This window comes from Carettochelys insculpta, chromosome 7 (assembly GCF_033958435.1).
Source record: "Carettochelys insculpta isolate YL-2023 chromosome 7, ASM3395843v1, whole genome shotgun sequence".
Lineage (NCBI taxonomy): Eukaryota > Metazoa > Chordata > Testudines > Carettochelyidae > Carettochelys > Carettochelys insculpta.
This window is the reverse complement of record NC_134143.1, coordinates 19,793,109-19,818,717: the sequence shown is the minus strand read 5'-3', so window position 1 is coordinate 19,818,717 and position 25,609 is coordinate 19,793,109. Positions and strand designations below refer to the sequence as shown.

General features: G+C 39.3%; 1 protein-coding gene and 1 long non-coding RNA gene across 12 annotated transcripts in view; one reads left to right on the top strand and one right to left on the bottom strand.

The window, feature by feature from the left end:
- Positions 1-25,609, bottom strand: part of NRG3 (neuregulin 3) — a 1,029,780-nt gene that overhangs the window by 43,862 nt on the left and 960,309 nt on the right. For all 11 annotated transcript variants that reach the window (XM_075000092.1, XM_075000093.1, XM_075000083.1 and 8 more), the window contains one exon: positions 1,435-1,537. In XM_075000092.1, coding sequence (XP_074856193.1) covers positions 1,435-1,537 — 103 coding nt within the window. The remainder of the gene's footprint in view (positions 1-1,434; positions 1,538-25,609) is intronic.
- LOC142015938 (uncharacterized) overlaps positions 2,850-25,609 on the top strand; it is a 62,115-nt gene continuing 39,355 nt past the window's right edge. The window contains exon 1 of the long non-coding RNA XR_012646246.1: positions 2,850-3,041. This is a non-coding gene — a long non-coding RNA (uncharacterized LOC142015938). The remainder of the gene's footprint in view (positions 3,042-25,609) is intronic.

Sequence of the window (25,609 nt, the reverse complement as noted above, 5' to 3'; positions counted from 1 at the left end):
TCACCATGCAGACGTGCTAAGGGAGACATATAGATAAGCAACTATTTTGGTGCTATGTTTTGTTTTTTAGGAGAGTGGTGTGTTTCTCTCCTTGTTCCCATTAGCTTCAGTTATGCCCTTCCAACTCCTCATTTAATTCCTCTTTCTCTCAGCATTCATTCCATGACAGAGTTGAATTTGCACTCCCATCTTGTAGGGACTGCAACTTGTTACAGATAGGAGATAAGAGCTAAATCTTGCTTTCGATTGTAGGGTTCAATGCTGCACTCACAATTTTAACTAGGAAGAAGTTCTACATGGAAAGAGAAGAAGGGAAAGAAAAGCTCTATATCTTCTCACACTGTAATCACCTAACCAACTCTACATTCAGACTCGGGGTTCAAGAAGTGCTTTGGAAAAACTAAGATAGCAAAATTAGGCTGCATTGGCTTCAGTGAAATGGGAACCAACCTCAGTCTTCATGTGAAACTCAAACCAAAGTTCTCTTGAGGTTTGAAAAAATAATTATTAATCTTTACTATTGTTTTTCCCAGTTTTTATAAAATGCCTGTGCACTTTCTGATTTCATCTGAAAACAGAAATTACAGTGTTTCACAAAAGAAGCAGCTCTGATGAGATTTCCCACTGAGTTTTGCAACACAGGAGGTTTGGATAAACATCAAGGTATGAGCTCTGTGTCGGTAACAACTTCAATTAGACACACAACTCAACAAACAATTAAGATTTTTGTAACATTTTTGTAACATTAAACTTATTAAAAGATAATGGTAAGTAGGGAAGAGAGAAAAAATAAACAATGGCAAGAGGCTATAGCTGTTTGGAAAATGTTTTATTGCAAGGGATGGACATAATATAGGTTTCTTTCATTTATTTCTTGTTTGTTGCTATGTTATTTGGTTAGATCAACAAATTATTGTCCATAGAATGCTAGACCTCTATCAACACTTGGTTGGCTGTGAAGATGTAGCTCTTTGTCTGCTAATTATGTTTCTTGTTTCCAGCTGACAGAAAGAGAAGGGGAGTGAAGGGAGGGGAGAAGAAGCACAAAAGGAGACAATGTGATTAACCTTTTTTTTTTTTATCCAAAAGGACAAAACATTTGTTACACTATAATATTGCGCTGGATTTCCACTGGTGTCAGTGAAATCAGAATACACCTACAAACATCTTACTACTGAGAGACGCCAGTGAAATTCAAGAAAGAGAGCATGTTCTGCTACTTCAAGAGAGAGTCTGTCCTTTGCTGATATGAGAGAAAAGAACATGTAGTACTTGTAAAGCCTAATTTTGTGTGTAGACTCAGGCCTTCTGAGAACACCATGGAGAAAAAGTCAATTCAGATTTCCTTCAGAGACATTATCAGTGTATAACATGCTGGAAAGCCATGAAAATAGGACAGACCAGACAACTAACATACTAGATGAAGGCTCTTACTTTGTTTTGAAGTAGAACGCAGCACTCAGCATCCCCACTACAACTATGCCAAAGACGATACAGGAAATAGACAGCACCTGGCGCTGGTACACCTCTTCACTCTCTGTGGACAGGAAAATTGATAATTACGATTTGTGAAAAAATGGTGGTCAAAATTGTATTATTTTGACAAATAACAGACAAATATGTGATACTTTGGAGGCTTGGTTCAGTTAAACACACAACAGTTTTGATGCTCCTCTGATGCTGTGGATTAGCAAACAGTTAAGAGGTTACAGGAAGAGGGCCTCTCATAACATTTCTTGCTAATTGTTTCCAAAGACTGCAAAACACATAACTAAAAAGGCCATGTATGTTTAATTTTATCCTTGGCCTAAGTGGTAATTTCCAGTCTTGTCAGAATTATTCTGGATATCTCAGTGGTTAAAGAATTGGGCCTAAGGATAATAGCTGGGACTGAGCAAAGCTTGTTAAGTTTTAGCAGGCTCACTAGAATTCCAGCATTTTCCTAAACCAAAAATGAAGTTAATTTTTCTTTAGACTAAGTGGTGCCTGAATTTCTTGCTCGCTAGGTCACACCGTGGATCCCAAACTTACAAATAACATAAAACAAGCACTGAACGATTCACAGTGCTATTAAATAAAAAATCAATAGAGTCGTATGAAATCCAAAGATGGCTGTGATACATGGACGCTTTTAAAAGAAATTTACTTGATAACCTTCACTGTTTTCTCATAAAACTGAAAGCAGAAACTGAATGGAAATTTAAAAAAAAATAGACCCCCCCCCACTCCATCCTTCCCTGCAACACCCATATGTGCAAACATCAGCTGGTTAATATACAACTGGAGGAACGTGTACTGAGTTTGATCAATAGCTCCTTAAAAATCAGGGCTCCCCTCCTTTGCTTTCCTCCTCCTCCTAGCTGACAAGGTGATAAGTAGCTTGGTTCATATCATTGTCCCTTAACATACTAGAAAACAAGATAAGGGCACGAGACTGCTGGAAAATATGCAGATTGGGAAATATCTAAATGCCAAAATGTGTTTTCTGATGGGAATTAGGGAGAACAGAGCAGTGACAAATACAAGGTAGTGAAATTGCTTATGTCTGAAATACATCTCCTTGACATTTTTTATCATAAAGGAAGGTGGTAGTGTGTTTTTTTAATCAAAAAAGGAAATCTTTCTAAAGCAAAAATAACATTTTTAAACTGGCTGTCTTTTTAAATCCTTTTTCAAAACAATTTAATCACATTTGTTATGAAAACATTATGCATGTAGTTATAGAAATGTTTCCTTTACAGGCAGCATAACTTTTGGTAAATGAAACACGTCAGTGACTGTTTTGATAAGATTTTCAATGCACTTTCCAATATAGCTCTTTTAACACTTGCAAAATAGAAACCAGTGCTATATTTAATATATTTTCAAGAAAGTTTTTTAAAATTTTCATAGGACAATGACCGACAAACAGAAACAACAACAACATCAACAACAAAAACAAGCCATCCTGTAGCACCTTAAAGACGAATAACTTTATTTATGAGGTAACATGCTTTCGTGGGTAAGACACACTTCATCAGATCTGGAGCAGAAAATCTCTGGTAAGTTGCACTCAATGCTGTTCTCATCAGATTTTTTATCTTTAGATCCATTTCTAAACAGGCTTGGATAAAATCTGCATTAGATGTTGCCGTGCCAAACTGTGTGTTTTCCTGGTGCAAAAATACATGAACACTGAAGCAGCATTCTCTTTTATTCTCACTCTTGCATATTTAAGTCTAATCTAGCAAATTGATAGCATGAAGGCACACCTTTATAACCAGATGAATCATACTGTAAGATTTGGGCTATTGTGAATGGTAAATTTTCAGTTTAATAACTCCCAGCCTTACTGCTTTTGAGCAGGTTTCAGTTCTGGTAGAGTTGCCTAAGACAAGAAAGGGTGCGTTTCATCTGGCTGTAGTATACAGTATTAGCTGCTCTGAATTCTTGCCAAAGGCTTTGTATAACACTAAGGAAAAAGGCATTTCAGAAACAAACAGTATTACTTTGCTGAAATAATTAAGTGAAGATAGTTCTTAATGTTTAAGATGTTTGCATAGTAAACCTTATCCCTGCCATTAGCTCTTATACTGATCAATGTTTTTGTTGCTGTTTGCTTTGCATAGTATGCATTTAAAGAATTGCTTGTTAGTTTGAACACATTTTCTTATCCACTTTGTGGTAGATTCATTGAATCTTTGTTAACATACTTCAACTCATTTTTCTGAAGGCTTAAAGTATTTGGTTAAATAATATTTGATTCTCTGTCATGCACCTTTACCAGCTTAGAGACTTAACAAATTTATTAGGGCATAAACCCTGGGTAAAACCCACTTCATCACATGAACTGGAGTGCAAATACAAAGGCAAGTATATACGTGAGAAAATTACTGCAAAAGAAAGAAGGTACTGTCCATTGTAAATTTGGGTGATCATTCAGGGTGACTGCGAGGTTTTAATATATTTGATGGGGAGATATGGATGTCCATCCATGGCAAGTTGCCTCTGTAGAATTTTAACCAATTTAGACCCTTACCGAGGCCTAAATGTATCATGTTAAATTTGCAGACAAGCTCCCGTTAAGCTGTTTCCCTTTGTAATTGAGTTTTGAAGGTGCTTTTTGTTTGTTTTTGTAGAAGGATGGCTACTTTTAAATCCTTTACTGACAGTCCGGGCTATTTCCATTCCAGTTCAGACTCATCATTGTTTTTATGGATACAGACTAACACAGCTGTCTGTCTGAGACCTTTTTATAAGTTTTGTCTTCATTTCTTTGCCAACCTTGAGGTCCTTCTTATTGTTGTCTTGATTGAACCTCATCATCATCCACAGCATCGTCATCCATAGCCATAATTTGTCCTGGCTCAGTATTAAATAGGGTGCCATAAGAAACCACCAAATTCCTACTTCAATCTGTTCCATGTATTATGACTGAATAATGCATAGTACAATTCCACTCCCAAAGAAAAGAAACAGGCTGAAGCTGAGAGAGTGAATGAACTGAAAACATTCAGTTTCTTAAATGAGAACAGGTTCATAGAACCCCCCCTTTCAAAGCAACCCCGTCCACATGGCTGTTTTGGCTTCCAGAAATGGCTCTTCCCTGAAGCCAGATCATGTGGGAATATACAAAGGAGGCATGAGATATTTAAATATTTGCATTTCCAATTGGCCGCATTTGCATTCCTCTTCTGAGAGGGAGGGACCGTGTAGACACAGCTTCAGTATTTGCATATTTATACATCTTATTAAATCAACCACCATAATTACAATCTTAAAATAAAGATTCTAGATAGTTGCCACACCATCTAATTAGCAAATATGAAAAGATTCCTAAGCCATAAATGAATATATCAACCAATATCAATTGCGTTAGAATAAAAATTCTGTTTAGAATTCAAATACACAAGAAAATACACCCTTGTAAGGAAGAGAAAAAAAAACAGGAAAGCATTGTAATTCAGAGCATTTTGTTGAATGAAAAGTACGGAAGAAAGAAATTTGTAAAATGTAAGAACCAGACTAAATGATGGAAAACAATAGACATTTTGGGTCCTTCAGACCAAATTCTGCTCGTCGTATGCAACACTGAATCAATTTCTCCGTGTTTATGTTATCTACTCTTTCTCCCTTTAATTTCCAGAAAAAAATGCATGTCTCGCCCATCACTTTCACTCACTTCATTTCACTCAGACTGACTTTAAACTTCTCACTTCTTCTAAACGTATCCCTTATGTTATTATTGCTGTTGAACACAAAATAATTACCCGTGATCCATAAAAGTAACTCTGCCAACACTCACTAGCATGCCAGATAGTCACATTACATCCTGATAATTAACAAAGTGCATATAAGATGTTCCTGAATCACTTCTGCTACATTATACCTTCTCTTAAAGATTCGGCTCACAACTTACACAGGGACTTAAATTTTCGCTCTGTGAGTATGCTCACTGATTTCATTTAGGCTACTAAGTGCTTGCAAATGGAACACATGCATAAGTCTTTGCAGACCTGAGAACTGACTTTTCTCAGTACTGTCACTTACAAAAATATTATTTCTGTTGTATAAATGAAATAAATTATGCCTTCATATAACAGTGAATTGTAATGAAAAAGAAGAATACTGTTGCAAGGTTTTAAAGAACACTGTACATGATACTAACTGTGTGACTGGAACAAAAATAGATGTATTGTGACTTATTTAATTACAATGGACTGTGCACTGATGGTAAGTAATTAAACCAACATGGACATTGCTGCCAGTAACTGTGAGATGCTTTTACTCTCTTGCATGTTTGGGATCTTACTGGAATATATTTGGAAAACATTCCACAAAACAACTATGGAGAACTACACTGTGCATATAAGCTGATAAAATTATAGAGAAACAATAGGTCATCAAATTATTCCCTTTTGACTTCCTATTTCAATGGAGATCAAAACACAATCAAACCAGCCTACAATGATCCAATAGCACAACTAACTAATAAAATAAGAGAACTGAAAAATAAAAATATTTTATTTATTAATTTTAAATAAAATGTGTTAGGTTGTATTTACTTGATATTTGGTCTTTAAATAAATATTTACATTTATATTCATACTGTAATATCTCTTAGACATATTCAAATTTATGTAATCCATTATCCTTCACTCTCCAATCCTAAACAGATATGGTGGGATTTGCTGAAGATAAATGAACACTTTAAGATAATGTTTCAACAAAATTAAAAGCCCTATAGCTTCTCATTGGTATGTCTAACACACATTTGCTTTCTTAGTGTTTTGTTTTACATAAATGTCAAAGCACACTACGTCAAAATAATTCTGTGCTTTAGTCTTGCGTCACACAAATGCCCAGAAATTCAGTGCTCATTCTATCTTCACTCCTGAGAACTGCGATCCTGAATAGGAGAGGCAGCATGGCACAGCAGCTAGCCTTAAGAAAATCTAGATTGTATTCACCAGTTGAAGGTTGATTTTCTCTGACCCTTTTATGGCTGTGAAGGGAGGGTGATATGATGCAGGCAGCTTGTTTCTTCATCTCTATAGACTCTATAGACAAATGCAGCCCTTGTGCTCAGGAGAGTGCACGGGAGTTCCACAGAGCATGCTTCTGCTGGGATGGACAAGGGCTTGCTCTGGTCATTCCTACCGGGGTGACTGGTGAGGAGTGTTCCAGTGGGGTGGCACCAACCATGTGCCCAGGCCCCACCCCTCACTGCCCATGCCCAGCTTGTCCCTGCTCTACTCCTACCAGCCCCTTCCTTTGGAATTATCACTCCGCTTCCTTTGGGTGCAGGGGCAGTCCTACCCTTCGCCTGGAGTGGGGCAGCCTTGGAGCAGCATGAGCTATGGAGTGGTGTTGACAGTGATTGGTGGTCACAGATGCTGGGGGGGCGTGTCACCCCTTGTGCATTGCCCCTGTCCCCATTGTTCCCCTAAGCACAGGCGAGAGAATATGGTAATATTCTAACCCCTAAACACTCTCAGCTTAATGTTGGCACTCTGCAGGTGGTACTGTCCTTCTTATGGAACAATAATCTCCACATGCTCCTCGGGAATCTCGAGGGTCTATATTACCCTCATTTTGGGCCATTGAGTATATGTCATAATCTGAACCTGAATTTGTTTGACAAAATAGATTGGGTCCATGGGATATTATCATTGTATCATGATAATGTCCTGGTACATTATGTTTGACAACCAATACTTCATAATATTTATGAGAACATATTACTAGATAGAGGAGCCTCTACCTAGCATGGCAAAGAGAGCATGCTGTGTACATGCAGAACACAGAAAAAGAAAAGATGGATGTTTTACCTTTTTACCTCCACTTTTGAAGGCCTTCATTTTTGAGTGCAGGATTTCACAACATTTCTGTTTGCACTAGAATTAAGTCTTTACATGTCATACTAAACAGAACTATGTGTTAAATATGTGAAAAGTCGCTATCATGGAAAATAATGCAAAGATGTACACTTTCTTTTAATCCTTTAGCATTCTAGCTATTTCAGGTATAGACTCTTGAGCTGCAAAATGGCATTCTGGGCATGGATGTACCACCAAGTACTTCAGTACTAAATTATTGCTATCCAACACATCACCTAAACAATTTCTCCTTTTATTTCTACATTTAAAAAGGGGAGAAATAAAGAGGCAAATTTAATATGCAGTAGAACCTCAGAGTTATGAACACTAGACCAGTCGGCCACAAGCCTCATTTGTAATGAAAGTACATAATTAGGCAGAAGGAGTGACTAAAAAGCCTCATCCCCAAAACAAATAAACCCAATGCAGTATAGCAGTGTGATAAAGGTAAATTACTACAAAATAAAGGGAAAGCAGCATTTTTTCTTCAATGTAGTAAAGTTTCAAAACTGCATCAAGACAATATTCAACTATAAACTTTTGAAAGAACAGACATAATGTTTTGCTCAGAATTCCCAACATTTCAGAGTTGTCAACAACCTCCATTCCTGAGATGTTTGTAACTCTGAGGTTCTACTGTGTCTCTGAAAATATAAGCAGGTTAGGAGCAGAAATGCTGACAGTCCCCACCATGGCAAGAGCAGCTATGTATTGTAACATGATATTTTGATTTACCCTTTTTTAAAGATCAAAGTTGTAATTCTGAAGCTATATTAATTTTAATTTTTTTTTTTAATAAACTAATCATTTCCTTTAGTCTCAGGGCAAGTTGACAAATTGTGTTCGGCATAATTGGCACTAAAATGTAACTACCACTATACGCCTTAATTAGGCAGTTTCAATGAAATAAATTCATGAAATCGAAGATCTGAAATAGCTTCATAGACAGTTAATGGGATCAAGGGATAACTCATTCTTTACATAGAAAGGACTGATATTACTGATAGGAGTTTTCATGTATTGACAGTCCACCTCCAAGACAATATGATTTCATTATCAGGCTTATACATTTTATGACATTCCATTTTAGCTAAGAGCCATAATGTCATTCACTTATCAGAGAAATTCATTATCTCAGTCCCATCAGGCTTGTGTTATTTTCTTCTTTTCCTCAACGGAAAAATGCAAAGATAACATTTGCAGATTCCATGTACCAAAACAACTCCTGCCAATACCCATACTTATGTTTCAACTCATTAAAAAACTTTCTGCAACTGTAACAGTAAGATTATGTTTAGGTGACTCTGTGTGTGTGTGTGTGTGTGTGTGTGTGTGTGTGTGTGTGTGTGTGTGTGTGTGTGTGTGTGTGAGAGAGAGAGAGAGAGAGAGAGAGAGAGAGAGAGAGAATTTTCCCATGTATATCTGAGTGAGTGAGAGGCAGAAAGAGAGAGATCTTCTCCACACAATGTGGGCCTTACTTTTGATTTGCTTAAACATAAGAGCTGCGTCTACACGTACCGGCTACTTCGAAGTAGCCGCGCCAACTTCGAAATAGCGCCCGCCACGTCTACACGTGGCGAACGCTATTTTGAAGTTGAAATCGACATAAGGCGGTGAGACTTCGAAGTTGCTATCCTCATGAGGAGATGGGAACAGCGCCCTACTTCGACGTTGAACGTCGAACTAGGGCACGTTTAGCCGATCCGCGTCCCGCAACATCAAAATAGCGGGGTCTGCCATGGCGGCCATCAGCTGAGGGGTTGAGAGACGCTCTCTCCAGCCCCTGCGGGGCTCTATGGTCACCGTGTGCAGCAGCCCTTAGCCCAGGGCTTCTGGCTGCTGCTGCTGCTGCAGCTGGGGATCCATGCTGCATGCACAGGGTCTGCAACCAGTTGTCGGCTCTGTGGATCTTGTGCTGTTTAGTGCAAGTGTGTCTGGGAGGGGCCCTTTAAGGGAGTGGCTTGCTGTTGAGTCCGCCCTGTGACCCTGTCTGCAGCTGTTCCTGGCACCCTTATTTCGATGTGGGCCACTTTGGTGTGTAGACGCTCCCCTGCAGCGCCTACTTCGATGTAGTGCTGCCTAACGTTGACGTTGAACGTCAACAGCACCAGCCCTGGAGGACGTGTAGACATTATTCAGTTGCTACATCGAAATAAGCTATTTCGATGTAGCATTCACGTGTAGACGTAGCTAAGGTGAGTTACAAAATAATCTGAAGGAAAAAGCCCAACTATCATCCTAACAGGGTTGCCTGATGCCTGTGAAAAGGAGAAAATTGATGGAGACAAACTAGTACCAATAGCTACAGAGTTTCTTTCAGCTGATGCACAATGTTCTGAATGAGGCTGAAACTGAGCTGATAGATTGACCCCAGAAACCTGATATCTAAAAAGGGGTGAATAAATATTTTACTTCCACCTCCACTTTTCTTCCCTGCAATTAGCAGCCCCCCCGCACCCAACCTGTCTAATGCAATCCAAACTGACAAAAATTTATGTTATGTTCATATGAAACAATATCTTTTTGGAACATGGGTAAGAAAATAAGTATGTAGAGTGTAAAAACTTTAATAATCAGTATATAAATGAGAAAACAAATACATAAAAACAGTACTATATTACAACATTTTTAATAAAATGGATGAGCCTGAGAGCCGGCAGATGATCATGCTCTACTCCCCACTTTACAAAATTTCACCAAAATTGTGAGTCAATGAGACCTTTCCTCTCCTTGAATCCATCCTTTCCTTTTTTTTTTGGCTGTCGCTCAGCATCTTTTTTCCTTCTTGTCCTCTCTCTTCCATCCTACCACTTTCATTTTTATTTTATTTTTGTGCTATTTTTTATTTGACCATGCAACTGCCTTTTATATCTCTGCCATTTTCCTAATCCTAATCCTCTAGGAGAAATGTTCAAAGGCACAAATGGCAGTTCAGTGCCCAACAGCCACAAAGGCAAAGGAAGTTATATACCCTGCTACCCTTTGTGTCTTTGAAAATCTTCCTTTTAAAAAATTTCTCTCTCCTTTTTCTGGCCAGGATCAACACATTACATTACATTAGAGAAACCTGCTTGCAATATCAGTTTTAACTCTGTGTCAATTGAGATTTAATTTTACCCATCTGAAAACTCTGTATACAAAGGCTCAGCTGAAGCTACAACTTCCACTACTTCCTGTGTTGCTCAGCTCTGCTGTTACGGTGATATATGCAACACGCAGTGAAAAAAACAGTTACTAACTCATACAGATGTGCTTCAATTCCTGCTTGTGTTATTGCTGACCATACTGTGACTGTTTTGTTTACCTATTTACAGTCTAATCCAAATACCACTGAAGTTAAAGGGACTCTTTTGATTGACTTCACCAAATTTTGGATTAGGTACACAATCACTGCATTCTTAGTATTTCTAAAAACCTCTGTTCAAAAGTGTTCTGTGATACATTAGTTATGTAAGAGATACTACATGACACACATTCCCTTTTATCTGACCCACTATGCAGCATTCATTAGGCTAATTCTTCTCCACAGCAACTTCCAAGTGCCGTCAGGCGTGTAGCGGCGCACACTTTGAAGTGCCCACACTTCTTCAAAGTCCCTTTACTCCTCAAAATATTAAAATTTTGATATTTTAATCAGTATGTTAATTTCAATATTTTGAAGAGTAAAGGGACTATTCACAGCAGCACTTCATTAGTAATCTCTTGTTGCCCTGATTAACATGTCCCCTTCAAAGTTGGGGGCAAGTGTAGACCCAGCCTTTTACATCATCACTGCTGGCCAGGTTCTGCGGTGGTAGCCTGTGGGTGGCTGGAGGTCTGGGGCGGTCCTCCCCCTCGGTTCCTATCTCCTCCTGCTCCAGCTCTGTTGGCGGGTCTGCTGTGTCGAGGAATATGGCCAGGGCCCAAGGAGGTGGTTGAGATCTTTAAAGTAGGGGCAGCTGGTGGGCACTGCCCCTGACTGCCTGGCTGTGTCCCTAGCCTGACAGTAGGCCTGCCGGAGCTCCTTCACTTTGGACCTCACCTGGTCCGGGGTCCAGGTGGGGTGACCCCGGCCAGTAAGGCCCTTGGTGAGGCACTTGAACGTGGGTGCATTTCGGAGCTGCACCCCTGTCTGCTGCAGGACCTCCTCATCTGCCCAGAGGACGAGGAGGCCCTGCAGCTCGGCGTTGGTCCAGGAGGGGGCCCAGTGCTTGGGGGCTGGCTCTCCTCCTGGGAGGGCTCCCTGGTGTCCTTGGGGGACCCCTGGGGTGGGCAGGGGTGAAGGACACTGGCCATGGTGCCAGGGAAGCCAGTAGGCAGGTTGGAGCGTTGCCCTTGCTGGATGGCTGGGCAGCAGTGTGGGCTCTCTGCTGCCTGCACACACACAGCTTCCTGCTTGAGGGCTTCTGGGAACCTGCATCCTGAAATGCAGCCAGACACTGGAGCATAGAGCTCTGCTTGTGAGGGGAGCGGTGCCGCCGCTTGTGCGGGGAGCGGCTCCGCCACCTGCCAGCTGATCATGTCCCTGGTGGACCCGCTCTTTTGAAAGCGTGGGTTGTGTGGCATCTACACTTGCTCGCTTTCGGAATTATCTTGAGTGCTGCCGAAAGTATTTGACCATGACTACAGAGAGCAAGCTGCCAAGTCAATTTCTGTGGGCAAATATGGTGAGTCATCTACAGCACAGACCATATAGTACTACCAGCAGCTGCAGCACAAACCTTACTGAAGTTCCTTTGCTTTACATGCACTTGTGAAGATCAAAAAAATTTACTATCTGACACAGAGGAGATTAAAAAGGCATCTTAATCCATGTTCTGATTTTATCTGTGTTCTGAAAGACAGTCCAAAATCCCCATTTTTCTTCTTATTTATGTCTTTTTGCTTCTGGTTTTTTTTTGTTGTCCCCCCACCACTGCCCATGAGAGTTCTCCTCCTGCCCCAGCCGTACAGAAGTGATATGAAGTAATACAGGGTACAGTAATCAGCCAGTCAGTTTAGAGCCATGACACTTCACATAGTTCCTATTCAAAATAACATCCCTATTCAGGACAGGCAACTTACCATATTCTGAACTCTCAAATGCATGCTTTTGTCCCACTGATGTCAGTGAGATATAAGCACAGGCTTAAGGATAAGCACATGCCTAAGGACTCATTTGAACAGGGCTGTCCAACATGTTTGAAGTATAACTTTAAAAAATCTCAGACAGTACACATGCACACCACAGAAAAGAGTCAATCTTATGTATAACATTGTGGGAAAGAATCCATGAAGAGAAATTAGAAAGCAAAACAAAACACATGCTTGTTTGATCAACAGTGCATGCAACTTCTGCTAAATTACAAAAGGAATGCAGCCTCCCCCGCCCCCAGCCACTATTACCAAATTTATCTATTTCTTTGGCATGTGCTCATTTATTAGAGTTATTCTTCTGGAAGTGGGGGTTGTTAATTCTATCAATGCACTGCTTGTGTTACTTGTGGTCTATGGAATTCTGCTACTCCCCTCTGTCAGTTTCTTCCCAATGGCACTATCCTGTAGGATCTAGGTTCCCCATGGCTGGGTTCTTCCCACCCTAGAAGAGCTGGACACTGTTCACACACACACACACACTCTAACAGAGCACACCCCCCAGGTTCAGCACTTCCCTATTCCCAAGTTCATGCCACAACCGTTCTTCCAGTAACCCACCTGATGAGAAAATCCCACAAGATTCTTGGATGCTACAGGGATCTTTAGCTTAGGTACAAAGAGTGTTGCTGCAGAGGGAATGAGGAAGCCAATAACAACACCTCCCAGGGCACAGGGGGAAGAGAGAAAAAGAAAAAGAAGCAACCCGATTAACTATGAAAGTTATTTATTTCTAGATAATAATTATACAAGGGAGCCCAAACAAACAAAACAGTTACAATATGGAATCTAACTTAGAATCATACAGTCATAGAACATTAGAATGGGAAGGGACCTTGAGAGGTCATCAAGTCCTCTCCCCCACAGTAAGAACGTAAGTCTGATTACAAAAGTTAGGGATAACAAACCTTAATTAATCATATAAGGCAGGTTCAGGTGGCTATAGGGTGAGAGAAAGAGAGAGAGAAAGATCTCAGACGTTATCATTCCATGAAATTTGAATCAACTAGGGTTCCCATGTGGTGATAGTAGCTGGGAGTCTAGAGGCAGGAGGAGCAGAGCCCTCTGCACAACCAGTAAGGAGAAAATGAAGTCCTAATGGAACTGAATTTAGATCCAGGTACTAGAACCCTTTACTTGAGCCTAGGTAGGTTTTTTCTTTTTTTGGTAGAGAAACAAGATTGGTTCAGTGCGGAACAATTGATTTGTTTATGGGTAAATCCATGGTTCAAGGGAGTATTCTAAAGTTCTTTTGTTTAGGCTAGCCAATAGGTTATATGAATAAGGGGATTTCAACGTCTGCAGGGTCCTTTGGAAAGGACTCCATGTAGCTGAGCCGCACACAATCGAAAGCAGCTCTTTCAAAGTGCTATGGCTGTCATTATGCTAATGAGGTGCTGCATATTCATTGCTCCATATTCATTGCAGCACCACATTAGCATATCCCAATGTGTTTCATTAGCATCCCCCCTTCAGAACGGGGGTGCTAGTGTAGACATAGCTCCAATCTTTATCTGAAAACAAAGAGATAGAGAATCCTCCAGTGCCCATGGTAGTTGGGTCCAATAATTAATCATCCTCACTATGTAAGAAAATGAAGTATGCCTGTTTCCTGACTAGCTGGATTCAGCTTTCAGGCCTTAGTTTTTATGCAATTCCTCGCTATATTGAAGAGTTGTTTGGTTCCCCCGACCCAATACCCATGTGACGGTATTGGAAACTGTAATCAAGTTGCTTCTCAATCTTCCTTTTGATAAACCAAAGGAGATTGAGTTTCTTGAAGTCAATTCACATAGTCTAAGTGTTTGGCTTTGAATCTAAGGACATGGTGAATTGGGGATCTATGTGTGGATAAGCCTTTGTTCCCATACCAGACCCTTTTCTGTTGACTCAGAGTCTGCATATGTAGAGTAATTTGAGGACTGGGACCTAAACTGGGCTCTAACTCAGTATGCTCTACAGATGTTTAAAAAAAAAACTTGAATCATTAAACATTTCTTGCTTTGTCACAACCAGGCCATGCAGACTCATATCTTTTAAGTGATAACCAGATCATTTACCCTCTTTAGGTATTTACTTATCATGGATATGAGCTCCTCCATTAACTCCTAATAATATTATGCTGACACACTGTATAGGTATTTTGCATAAAAGAAAGTATTTAAAAATGAATTATGCCTACTTTAAAATAGTCTTTGGCCTCCACATACAAGGGAATCACATTACAGGACAAGGGCATACAGAAATCAAGAGTAACTATTAGATGGCTGACATGACTGGCCTACAGAAAAAGAAGATTATGGGCCAGCTTGTGCCTGCTAGGAGCAGCCATAACTGTGCTGGATAGAAAAAAGGTCTCACGATGGGAAGTGTGGAACTGCAATGCTCCAGCAGTCGTTCCTCCCTCATGTTCCCATGAGCACAAGAGCACTTGAACATGGGATATCATTGGGATTTTAACAATTGAGAGATCTTTTCTTAAAGGTATCACTTCTTAAATATCTTAAATGTTGATTTCATGTTTCCTTTTACTAAGGAAATCACTTTCTTAAGGTGTAGTCTACACTCATGCGCAATATGCTGGCACTTTGGGTCTATCATGAAAATCACAACTGCTAAGGACAATCCTTAGACAGGTAAAAGAAGAATTCTCCCATGATGGTTCAAACAGTTAATAACACTGACCACAACTATTATTTACATTGATCACTTTAAGTTATGAGCTACTGATACAACCATTTGAACTTTATTGGTTTATAATGAGTTCCTGAGCTATGACTAAAACAAGCTGACACAATTCATTCCAATAGGCACTTTGGTGACTTGATATATTGTTTTGTTTTATGCATTACTACAACAGTTTAATGCAGGCAGCTTCACAAATGTTAAAGCAACAGAGCATGTGCTGAACATTAAACACATGAGTAGTGAAGTCATCAGGATTATTTATGCGCTTAAGTGTTTGCTAGACCCTGACAGAGTAAATATTCATTCTGTTTCTCTTCTTATGCTATATAAGGCCTGAGAAAAGTCTTTGTCAAGGCTTCCATCTAAATTATTTGCTGTTGCTGCTGTTAAAAAACATTCATGTTAACTGAACATTTCATGCAACCATTGGGAAAGCACTTGCTTTTCTACTGACTTGCCTACCCCTCTTTCCATGTCTTCCTGCTGTGGCCACACTAGCTAGCTCATCCTTTTGGAGGGGGCATGGTAATGTGGCATTTCGGCAGATGCTAATGAGGCACTGCCAAGAATATGCAGCACCTCATTAGCAGAAAGGTGGCCCCGTGCTCTTTGAAAGTGCTGCTTTTGAAATGCATGCTGCCAGCGTAGCCAGGGACCTTTCAAACTCCTTGATTTCGAAAGCCACTTCTTCCCAGAAACAAATGGGAGGTGGTAGTGTGGCCACAGCCGAAGTGTCGGACAGATACCTTGTGTCAAAGTAGTGCCAGAGAAGGAAACTTCTCTTCACAATAACCACATAAACAAACTGAAGGATGAACTACCCTGGAGAAAGGCAGGTTTCCAAGTGGATTCTGACCTGTATCACAATAACTACAATTTCCAGATATGATGCTGAAGGGGCTGCCGTGGCCAGTCACAATTACAACATTCGGATTGCCTCTTGGTTTTGTTTGTTTCTAGATTAAATGTTCAAGTTACAGGCTATAGGATACCCATTCAGTATAAATTGTGGGGCTTTTGTAAGTCAAACAATTATTTGTCTACATAATATACAAAAGGCAAAAACCCATATCTGGAAGGCCTTAGGTGGACAGAGATGACATGAGAAATATTCGCTCAATTTTACAAATTTTGAACCATTCTAACAAATTCACATTTCTACGCATCATTATCTAAAGTCTTGACCGATGAGTAGATAATCCAAACCAGCCCCGACAAATTAGCTCGTGCCACATAACACTTCATATAGTATGACTTTGTGAAATGTGTGGTTCTTGCTTTTTAAGCATACTCCCATGATTTAGTGTGGCAAAGTTTGATGTATAATGGGTCACGTGCGAGCTGAGCCTCAAACAAATATTGCTAGTTTATTTTGAGATGTGTACAGCTTAATGGACCTTCCTAACTGGAAAACTATCTAGATTATGAAAGGCCAAAGACTCTGGAGCAAAAAACTCACACAGAAGAAGTCTGTGTAGCAGATAATAGCTTATATGAGTCCCATTGACCTGGCTTTGTTAAAACTTTGAAAAGATACAGTTCTTTTAAAAGCCACTACACCTCCGTGAAAGTGTAAGTTAATGGAGGACAAAGCAGATAGGCAGCAGCTGACATCTGCTAGAGCTACCATGGTACAAAGAAAAAGGATGATAGGAAATGAGAAGGACAGGCATTGCAAATGATATTAGCAGATGTTGAGCCATTTTAGTGGATTAGAACAGTTTAGGGAGGCTGGGAAAAAAAACATTCTGAAATGAAATTTAAATAATACTAAAAATATTTCCCTTTCTGACTGTCCAGTTGCATATGGTTGCAAATAATTTACTAGTCTCTCTTATTTTCTGTCAGAATGCTATCACTCTGTTTTTCATCCAACAGCTGTGAAAGTGTCAGGTTAATTGCTCTCCCATCCTTCCCAACTGCTAATTTTCATTCAAGCAGAATCTACTTTGCAGCATTGTAAAATGTGTCCCTGAAGTGGGAAATTGATGTTGATCTCATTCATTTTCCAGAATTTTAAAAAGAGTTGTAACCTACTTAGTAAAGCAGGGGATGCACCAAAGCAATCAGGGTCAGTTAAAAGATTCTAGTGCCATCATTGGGGCTCATCTCAGGTCCACAATACTTAACCTACTTCTTGCAGACATCCACACATTGCCAGTTTATACCTTTAAATACATTGTGTCCTTTTTTAAAACTATGTTTTACTTCTTGTAGAGCACAATATCAAAGAGCTGTTTGCTCTGATGGACAGAAGCAGAGTTCAAGCTTGTGATACAGTAACTGAACATGTAATTGATTGCTCTAAAACCTACTGTATGCTCTGCAGGTTCAAGCAGTCCATGCAGGGTAAACCATTCACTCAAAATAGCCTGCTACTGAAAAGTAACAGTCTAATAACATTTTTCTTGTTTATCAATAATATGTCAATTATTTCTGTTGTTAATGTCACCAGTGAGAGAGAGAGAGAGAGATCTTGTAATGGTTTTCTAAGCTTACAGCTATTTTACAACAGTGAGAACGTGTATGGTCTGAAAAGGCATGAAAAGCTTTGGTATATTTATTAGTTTATGGAAGACTAAACTGTTGGAGAGCTTTTGCAATAAAGGTTTCCATGAGACATTTTTGCAAGGAGAGAACTGACAGAGAACTGAATCCAAAACAAATCTCTGTTACACTTATGATGCTAAAAGATTATAGTATTGATTCAAGATCTCAAGATACATGCTGCAATCATTCTACAATTTTCATGATGACTGTCAAATAGAAATGGCAAGTGGAAATATCACTTAGTTTTCTACTAAATAAGCCAAAAAACCCATACCAATCTATATAATAAAATGATAGGTTTAAAACTTTCTACAAGGAATTAAGCATTAACAGCGATCTCAATATTGTAAAGATGATGGAAGAGACAAGATCTTTGTCCCAAACAGTTTATTTTTATCAACAAACCATTCTGACCAGGTTGTTTTTTAAATCTGTGACCACAGCCTGAAGTCCCATGAAATGACAGATTGGTTCTGTCTGGTTTGTAACAAAACACATATGGACAAGTTCTCTGATGCTGTACTTCCATTGATTTCAGTGAAGTTAGACCAAATGTGACCCATAATCTCAGCAAGTAATGCTGGAAACATTTTAGATAGCCAGCTATGCTCAGCATGAGAATCAGTACCCTTCCTCTCAGTGTGTTCCTCCTTAAACACAACATGGTGCAACTTCCTCTGTGATATTCAGTTCTCCATCTGTGTGAACAGCTTGTCTTTTCATCTGTACGGCAAGCTCTTCTGCCTTCCATTTCAGTGAAGATCTTGGCCTTTTCAGCTGAAGGACACAGGTAAGAAGACTAATGCTTCGTCCTTCCACTTAGCTTTCACATGTGGTTATTTGCTGTGCTAGGATTTTCTGTCTTCTAGGATTCATTTTCTTCATCTCAGTTTTTGAGATGGAAATATGCGCCAACTGATGTGGTTACAGCTGAGTTGAGTTCATCTAGGATCCCTATTTTCTAAACCAGTAGATGCTTTGTTACATTTGCAGAGTACAGCAGGAGAAAATGCAGCTGTGCAATAGATTCCGGCCTCATTCATAACAGTGAAAGCTTTCATGGGCATGCATCTGACGAAGCAGGTCTTTGCTCAAGAAAGCTTATGCTCCAAAATATCTGTTAGTTTATAAGGTGCCACAGGACTTCTTGTTATTCTCGAAGATACAGACTAACAGGGCTCTCTCTCACAGTGTAAGAGGAACTTCATTGAAATTTTATAGATTTACTCTGTAAAACCAGTGAGAAACCAGAATCAGGACAAGTCACCATATGTTGCCTGGAGCAAGATAAATCATCCATATTTGAGCTCAGCTCATGTACTTTGTATTAAGTGTGAACTGATAATCCTAGAAGTTCCTGTTATCTGCAGCATGGAATTTGAAGTGTTCCAATGAAACAAGAGTAAATTCTTATCAAGTGTAACACAGGAAATAAATTACCAGGTAAATAGCCTGATTAAAGAAACACTTTATTTATCATGTCACCTATTAACTGATGCCAAATATCTGCTCAGTAGGAATATTTTCACAGAAGGTGGGGTTTTGAAATAAATCAAACATTTTTGAACTCTGCATCATAACATTTAGAAAGTTGCACCATTCTGTGTAATGAACCTAGTGTCTGTCTTCATCCTAGTTTTTGCATCCCCTTTTTAACTCCAGCATCCTTTTACTATAACACATTCAGATTTATTAATTCACTGACTAGGAAATTCATTTTTTCTGCTTCCAACCTGCAGCTTGTTTTGGTTTAAATGCATTAAAAATCTCATCCAATTTGTCATGCCACTGCACACCAAAGAGCCAAAGAATCTACAGTCGAGTATTATGACATTGCAGTCATTTCTGACCTATCTTATTTAAATTTATTGAGAGACTCATAACTGACTGACACCTCCATCAAATTTAATGGATGTCTCCAAATTAATTGACTCATTGAGGTCACTTATGAGATATAAACCTCAGTAGAAGAATGCTCCGAAATGTTTATTATTGCTTCAGTAAATTCATAAGCACAAACCAATCACCAGGAAATGATTTATGAATAAATTCTGTACCTGCAATATATTTATAATCTATCATCAGTTCACTTATCTTTAGGATTTTTATTTGTAAAAGTGTGAATGTTACTCTATTTTACCCGAAGGACAATACAGTTTGAACCTCTTTAATCATGAGCTCTCTCCTCCGGCAACATCCATAATCCAGTATGGTTTTAGTTAGCCAGATGACCTCTTCTAATGGGTGCGGCCCAGTTTCCTACAGACCCATAAAGTTTGCTTACAGCCACCTGTCCTGGATGTCAGTGTTCTGTGTTGTTACTGAGCTGTAGTTTACCCCTAAATGTCTTCTATAAGCTAAGTAAGCAGCAGAAGTATTGGTAATATTGCTAGACAATATTGACCTCCTCTGAGGTCAATTCCCTCATCCAGCATAAGTCAGGTCCTGTGGCTGCACTAGAGAGGTTCAACCTGTACTTGCATAGACTGAATTTTTAATTTCATGGATTTTAGTAATTTTGACAAAATTATGGTAAACAAATATGTTAGAAAGCAATGCTCTCTGCAATTTTTTGGCTGGCCCTCATACTAAACTTCACATGTACTCAAACTCATTAGAGCATATCAAGGACTCCAAATTTGGTTTTCTTTCTTATGCAGAACTGAGTGTTCAGTCCATGGAAAGTTTCAAAATAATTTTCATAAAAATGCAATACAAACATCCCAGAAAGCATTGAAGAAAATGCAAAGTGGGTCCACTTCACATCCCATAGAAATGACTTAAATTTTTTCATGAAATTGTTTTCCTGTTTTTCAACTCTCTCTACTTCATTATATGAATTTGTTTACTTATTTACATTTGTACATCTACATAAAGAGTACCTGTCCAGAGTTATTGATGTTTTAATGAATATTTAAACAGAATCCCAAACCATAATCTGGCAAGTATTTATGAACATGTGGCTTCATCTAAAACTCGCTGAAATGAAAGTGATTGAATTCTTCACTATAGCTTTCCTATATCCACACCTGTAACAATTTTACCATCTCTAGATGGCTGGCAAACTGTAGATGAAGGTCTGGCTTCACTTTTGTTGGCTCCTGGCTGGATAAACAATACACTTTCACTTAGGCATAAAGAGATCATCTCTCAGTCATGCAGAATGCTGTATCTGGTCTCCTCAAAGGACGGACTACCAAAAACACATCAAATCTGTCTTCTACTCCTTACCATTCCTCTTCAGAGAAGACCATGTTTAATTCAAGGTTTTGGTCCTGATTTTCAAAATTGTCAATGCTTTTGGCTCAGAATACCTAAAATAGCACCTAATGCTCAAGAGTGAGGATTACACATGACAATTCAATCCCTCAGGCAAACAACAAGGGTAAAACTTTTCTGTGCAGAAGACAGATTTCTTAAAGGCTAATTGAAGGGTTGGGAATGAACTTCCACAAAAACGTGTGCTGAGTTCCCCTGCAAGTATAAGGCATAGTGGACCTTTGCTTTTGCTATCTGAAGCACATACTACAGTGCGTACATATTCTATTTTACTACAAAATATTATTCAATTTATCCTGGTATAGAGAAAAAGAGAAAGAGCAACATATAAAAGGTGCTAGACATATTGCTTTAATGTTCTTCTGCATAGTACTGAAATGCTATACTGAAGTGCAGAACAGACGGAATAGAATGGATAGCTTGTACATAATGCTAATAAGAACAGCAGGCACTCTTTCCCTTCTTGTAAAACAAAATAAATACACAACATTAACCACAGACAGCACAGATATTTGGGGTTCACTTTTATAGCCCGGATATAAATGAGTGCAGAATCACATACAACAAAATTGTTTATAGCCAGTTACTGGGACCATTACAGCATTATTTTCCCATGGCTTCTATTGGTCTGATCAGTAAAGTGCCACAGAGCAAACAGCATTGATAAAACACCACTGCTCGGAATACAATACTTATTTATAAATGTTTGTCCCTTGCAGCATCCTGTAATGTAAACCACACAGCCACTTTAGAATGTTTTAAGATGAACAGTACAGATTTTCAGTTACTCACATTAAACCAACAGCTAACCATCTAGTTAATCAGACTGTGCAAAAAGGTAACAGGGCAATCCTCTGTGCACTACATTTCCAGGCACCCACTGTCCACAACACACTCCAATACCCAGTGGTAGTAAAAAAGAATCTAGGCCAGGATGAACCTCACTCATCCGGCATCCTTGGGACCTGACCAGTGCCAGAGGAGAGAATTTGCCAGATGACAGAAGTCAATATTGTCTAGAACATTACCAATAATTCCAGTGCTTACTGGGCTCTTAGAATACATTTAGGGATAAATTACAGCTAAATAACAGAACAGAACAGTGAGAACCAGGACTGCATGGCTGTAAACAAAGATTAAACCATGGGAAACTTGGTCACACCCATGATAAGTGATCTTTTGCATAGCTAAAATCATGCTGGATTACAGATGTTGCCCGATGAAAGGGTTTTGGATTAGGGAAGGTCAAACTGTAGTAGAATTTTCAGAAGTTCCTAAGCAAGTATGGTGTCAAAATTCCAGTGATTTCAAAGGAAGTTAAGCAGGTAAGGCCTCTAGGCACTTTTGAAAATCCAGCTATGGTGTTACGTTGATAAATTTATTTTATGTATGCACACGTGTCTTTACTTAAGTGACATATCTGATTTCTAGCATTCAGTAGTACTCTGTTAACCTCCCTATCTGAAAATGCATTTGAAATATAAATCCTTTGTAAAGATCAGTCATGGCATATTCTAATGCAGGAACTCATTTCCAAATCTTTCAGGATTCTGTTTCTTCTAAATGTTTGTCTTTTTAATTCTTTTTATCCTGAAACAAAGTTCTGCTATTCTGTCATCATCAGGGGCTTTAGGGAATCATGGATACACTAAAATAATGGATTTTCTGATTTGACATTGGTTAATGAATTCCCAGATTGCTTGCATTACTCTCTAATGGGCAAGAGTTTTACTTAAAGATCAAAGCAATATCCACAGCATGTACGCTGAATCTAGGGGTGCTGCTGCATTCCCTAGGTTAAAGAAGTAACAATAACCCAAATAAATAGTTTCAACCTCCAGCACGTCCCAGTACAAATTTTTTTCCAGCACTACAGTCCCCAAAGAAAAAATGCTGATTCCAAACTTGCCACACGTGAAGAATCATCAAGCAAAAGAACAAACCACATTGCTCTCTGAGATCTCTTCTAAAGGAACAAACAATACCATTTCAGTGTAATTCTGCCACTGCAAAAATCTAAAAATATGTCAGCACTACCACCATTCTCAAGTGCTATGGAAGATAGGGTTACCATATTTGAACTTTCAAAAAAAGAGGACTCCCTGAGTGGAAGGCTATCTGTATCAGCATCTGCCAACTCACATCATATGAATATGTTATACTATACTTAGCACATTAATACAGTGTGAGTTGATTGACACTGATACGGATATACTTCCTTTCAGGGGTGTCTTCTTTTTTGTATGTTCAAATGTAGTAACCACTTCAACAGCTGAATCCTTATCAATCTGAACATAGTATGACCAATATTTTCTATAAAACAGAATGTTGTGAAAGTTTCTGATTGTGAAAAATATTTAGTTGTGAAATTAAGAAAAAACAATTCTTCTGAATCAAATAACCTATAACTTGCAATACCTCCACTGGCCAGCCCTTAATAGAAGCAATGGTGAAGGAATAGAAAAAAAAATGAATGAATTCCAGCTTAATAAACTTGATTTCCTCACTCTACTGTTCCCATTAAATCATCTTTGATGTAGATTCCTACAACATTCCAATCCTATGATCAGTTATAAATGGCCATCATGTTTTTTAAAACTGAGGGTCACAAACTTTGCTGTATGGACCATTGGGGATCCTCAAATGTTGCAGAAGGATTATTCTCCAGAGAGCAAACATGCACAACTTCTGCCTTGAACATGAATGTTCCAAAAAGTTATGAGTTTGTGAAATAATACAGAGTATAAAGAAAACTGTTTTGCAACTTAACTATAGTACGTGCTCTCAGCCACAGAGATTCTGCTGTGTGGAAGAACCTGTTTAAATTAGCTGCCAAGGGAATAGAATTTCCGATCAACAACACGCTAGAGACTCTAGTTTTTTTCATTTTGAACATTGATTAAATCTTATTTCACTAATGAACAATAATTACCACTAACGAGCAACAAATAAGATAATTGGGAGCTGTAGATTACCAGTTTATTTGCTTTCACATACAATGCAAAGCGTTAATCTCTTGGAATGTATTGGATGGCTTTGCTTTAGAGATTTGATATTCTGTAGTGTAATATTCTTAACATTAAAGTACAAAAAGTAAGAAATCAAATAAGCGCACCTCACTAAGAAATGTACTAACATACCTCATATGGATACACATACATACTTCATAGGCTCATATGTTATTAGGTTAGAAGGGATCATTGTGATGAGCTAGTCTGATTTCCTGTATAACTCAGGCCACTCCCCCAGAGGTCTTTTTCATGGTTATGAGAGAAGCCAGATTTATGGGCATGTGATGCCTGTGGTATCAAGCGTGGAGAGCACTGTGCTCGTGGTGCTGTTTTTAGCCCAGAAGGGAAAACAGAATGTATGTGAATTCACTTTGCCACTACCTTCTTAAAATATTCTGGACCTTTACAGAATCTTATGAAACATTCCAGACTTTCTGAGTGCTACATATTCCTTGAACTCCTAGAATGCTGTCACCCATGCCCTTCTGGGAACATAAAGGGTGGTGCTGCCCATCAGCCAGCAAGATACAAAATCACTGTGAAGTAGAGTGGCCAGATTTTCAAAAAGCTTACATGGGACACAGAGCCCCTCCAGCAGCCCCAGCTACAGGGTGCCTGGTCAGCTCCATGGGAACCACTGGGAACCCTGGCTGGGGGCAGTGGGGATTGCAGGGACAGGGGGGCCTTGGCAGCCCTGTGGGACATTTTTGTGTAAATGTGGGAAAATGGGAAGACATATTTGAGCCAGAGGCAGCTGATATAAACCAGTCACTGCATGTTTAATTGCAGTGTAGGCATCCTCTAATAAATAGTTTGGGGGGATGGTCTAAATTTACTTGGTCCTGGCTCAGCACAGTTGTCTAAATCTGAGGACTTCTCAAGATCCCATTCAGCCACATTTCTATTATTCCAAGATGCTATGTGCTCCCTGGTCCTGATCTTGCACAAGGGAAGTCAATGGGAACTTTTTATTGACTGGGGTTCTCTATTATGACTATTGACTCAGGTTCAAAATCTGTTCTAAGGCTCATTTCCTAAAAGCTCAAAAAAGGAGCAGTCTCCTTAGTACAGGACTAATATCTACCTTAGGTATATTTGTTACCATATTTCCACTAAAAAACATCCCTCGGGTTACACTCAGATATGTTTTATCAAATGACACTGTTGGATTAAAGGAAAAGGGAGAACTAGCTTTCAAGAACACACTCACCCCCACACACTCATGCCCTCCTGTATTTACACTCTTACACAGGCAAACTCACACAGGCAAAGAATTGTAGACACAGCAGAGGAGCCAAGCCATAGCGAGTCCAGTGTGTCTGCCTACAGTCATGAATCCATGGTGGAGAGCTGATTGTGTGACCCCCTTGTCAGCTTGCTCCATCTTAGGGAGAGGGACCCAGGGCTAGAGCTTTGGGCCTTCTTCTGCCTACCCAGCCATCCAAGACTAATTCCCACAGAGTAGTAATGACAGGAAGAGCCCCGCCCCCCGGACATTTTGTACTCATCTTTTTGTATGTTTCAGTCCATAGCTCTTGTCCTGTCCATCTGCACTGTACTGGGCTGAGAGGAGAATTTATACAACACTGTTCTTGAGGTGGGTAATGTTGT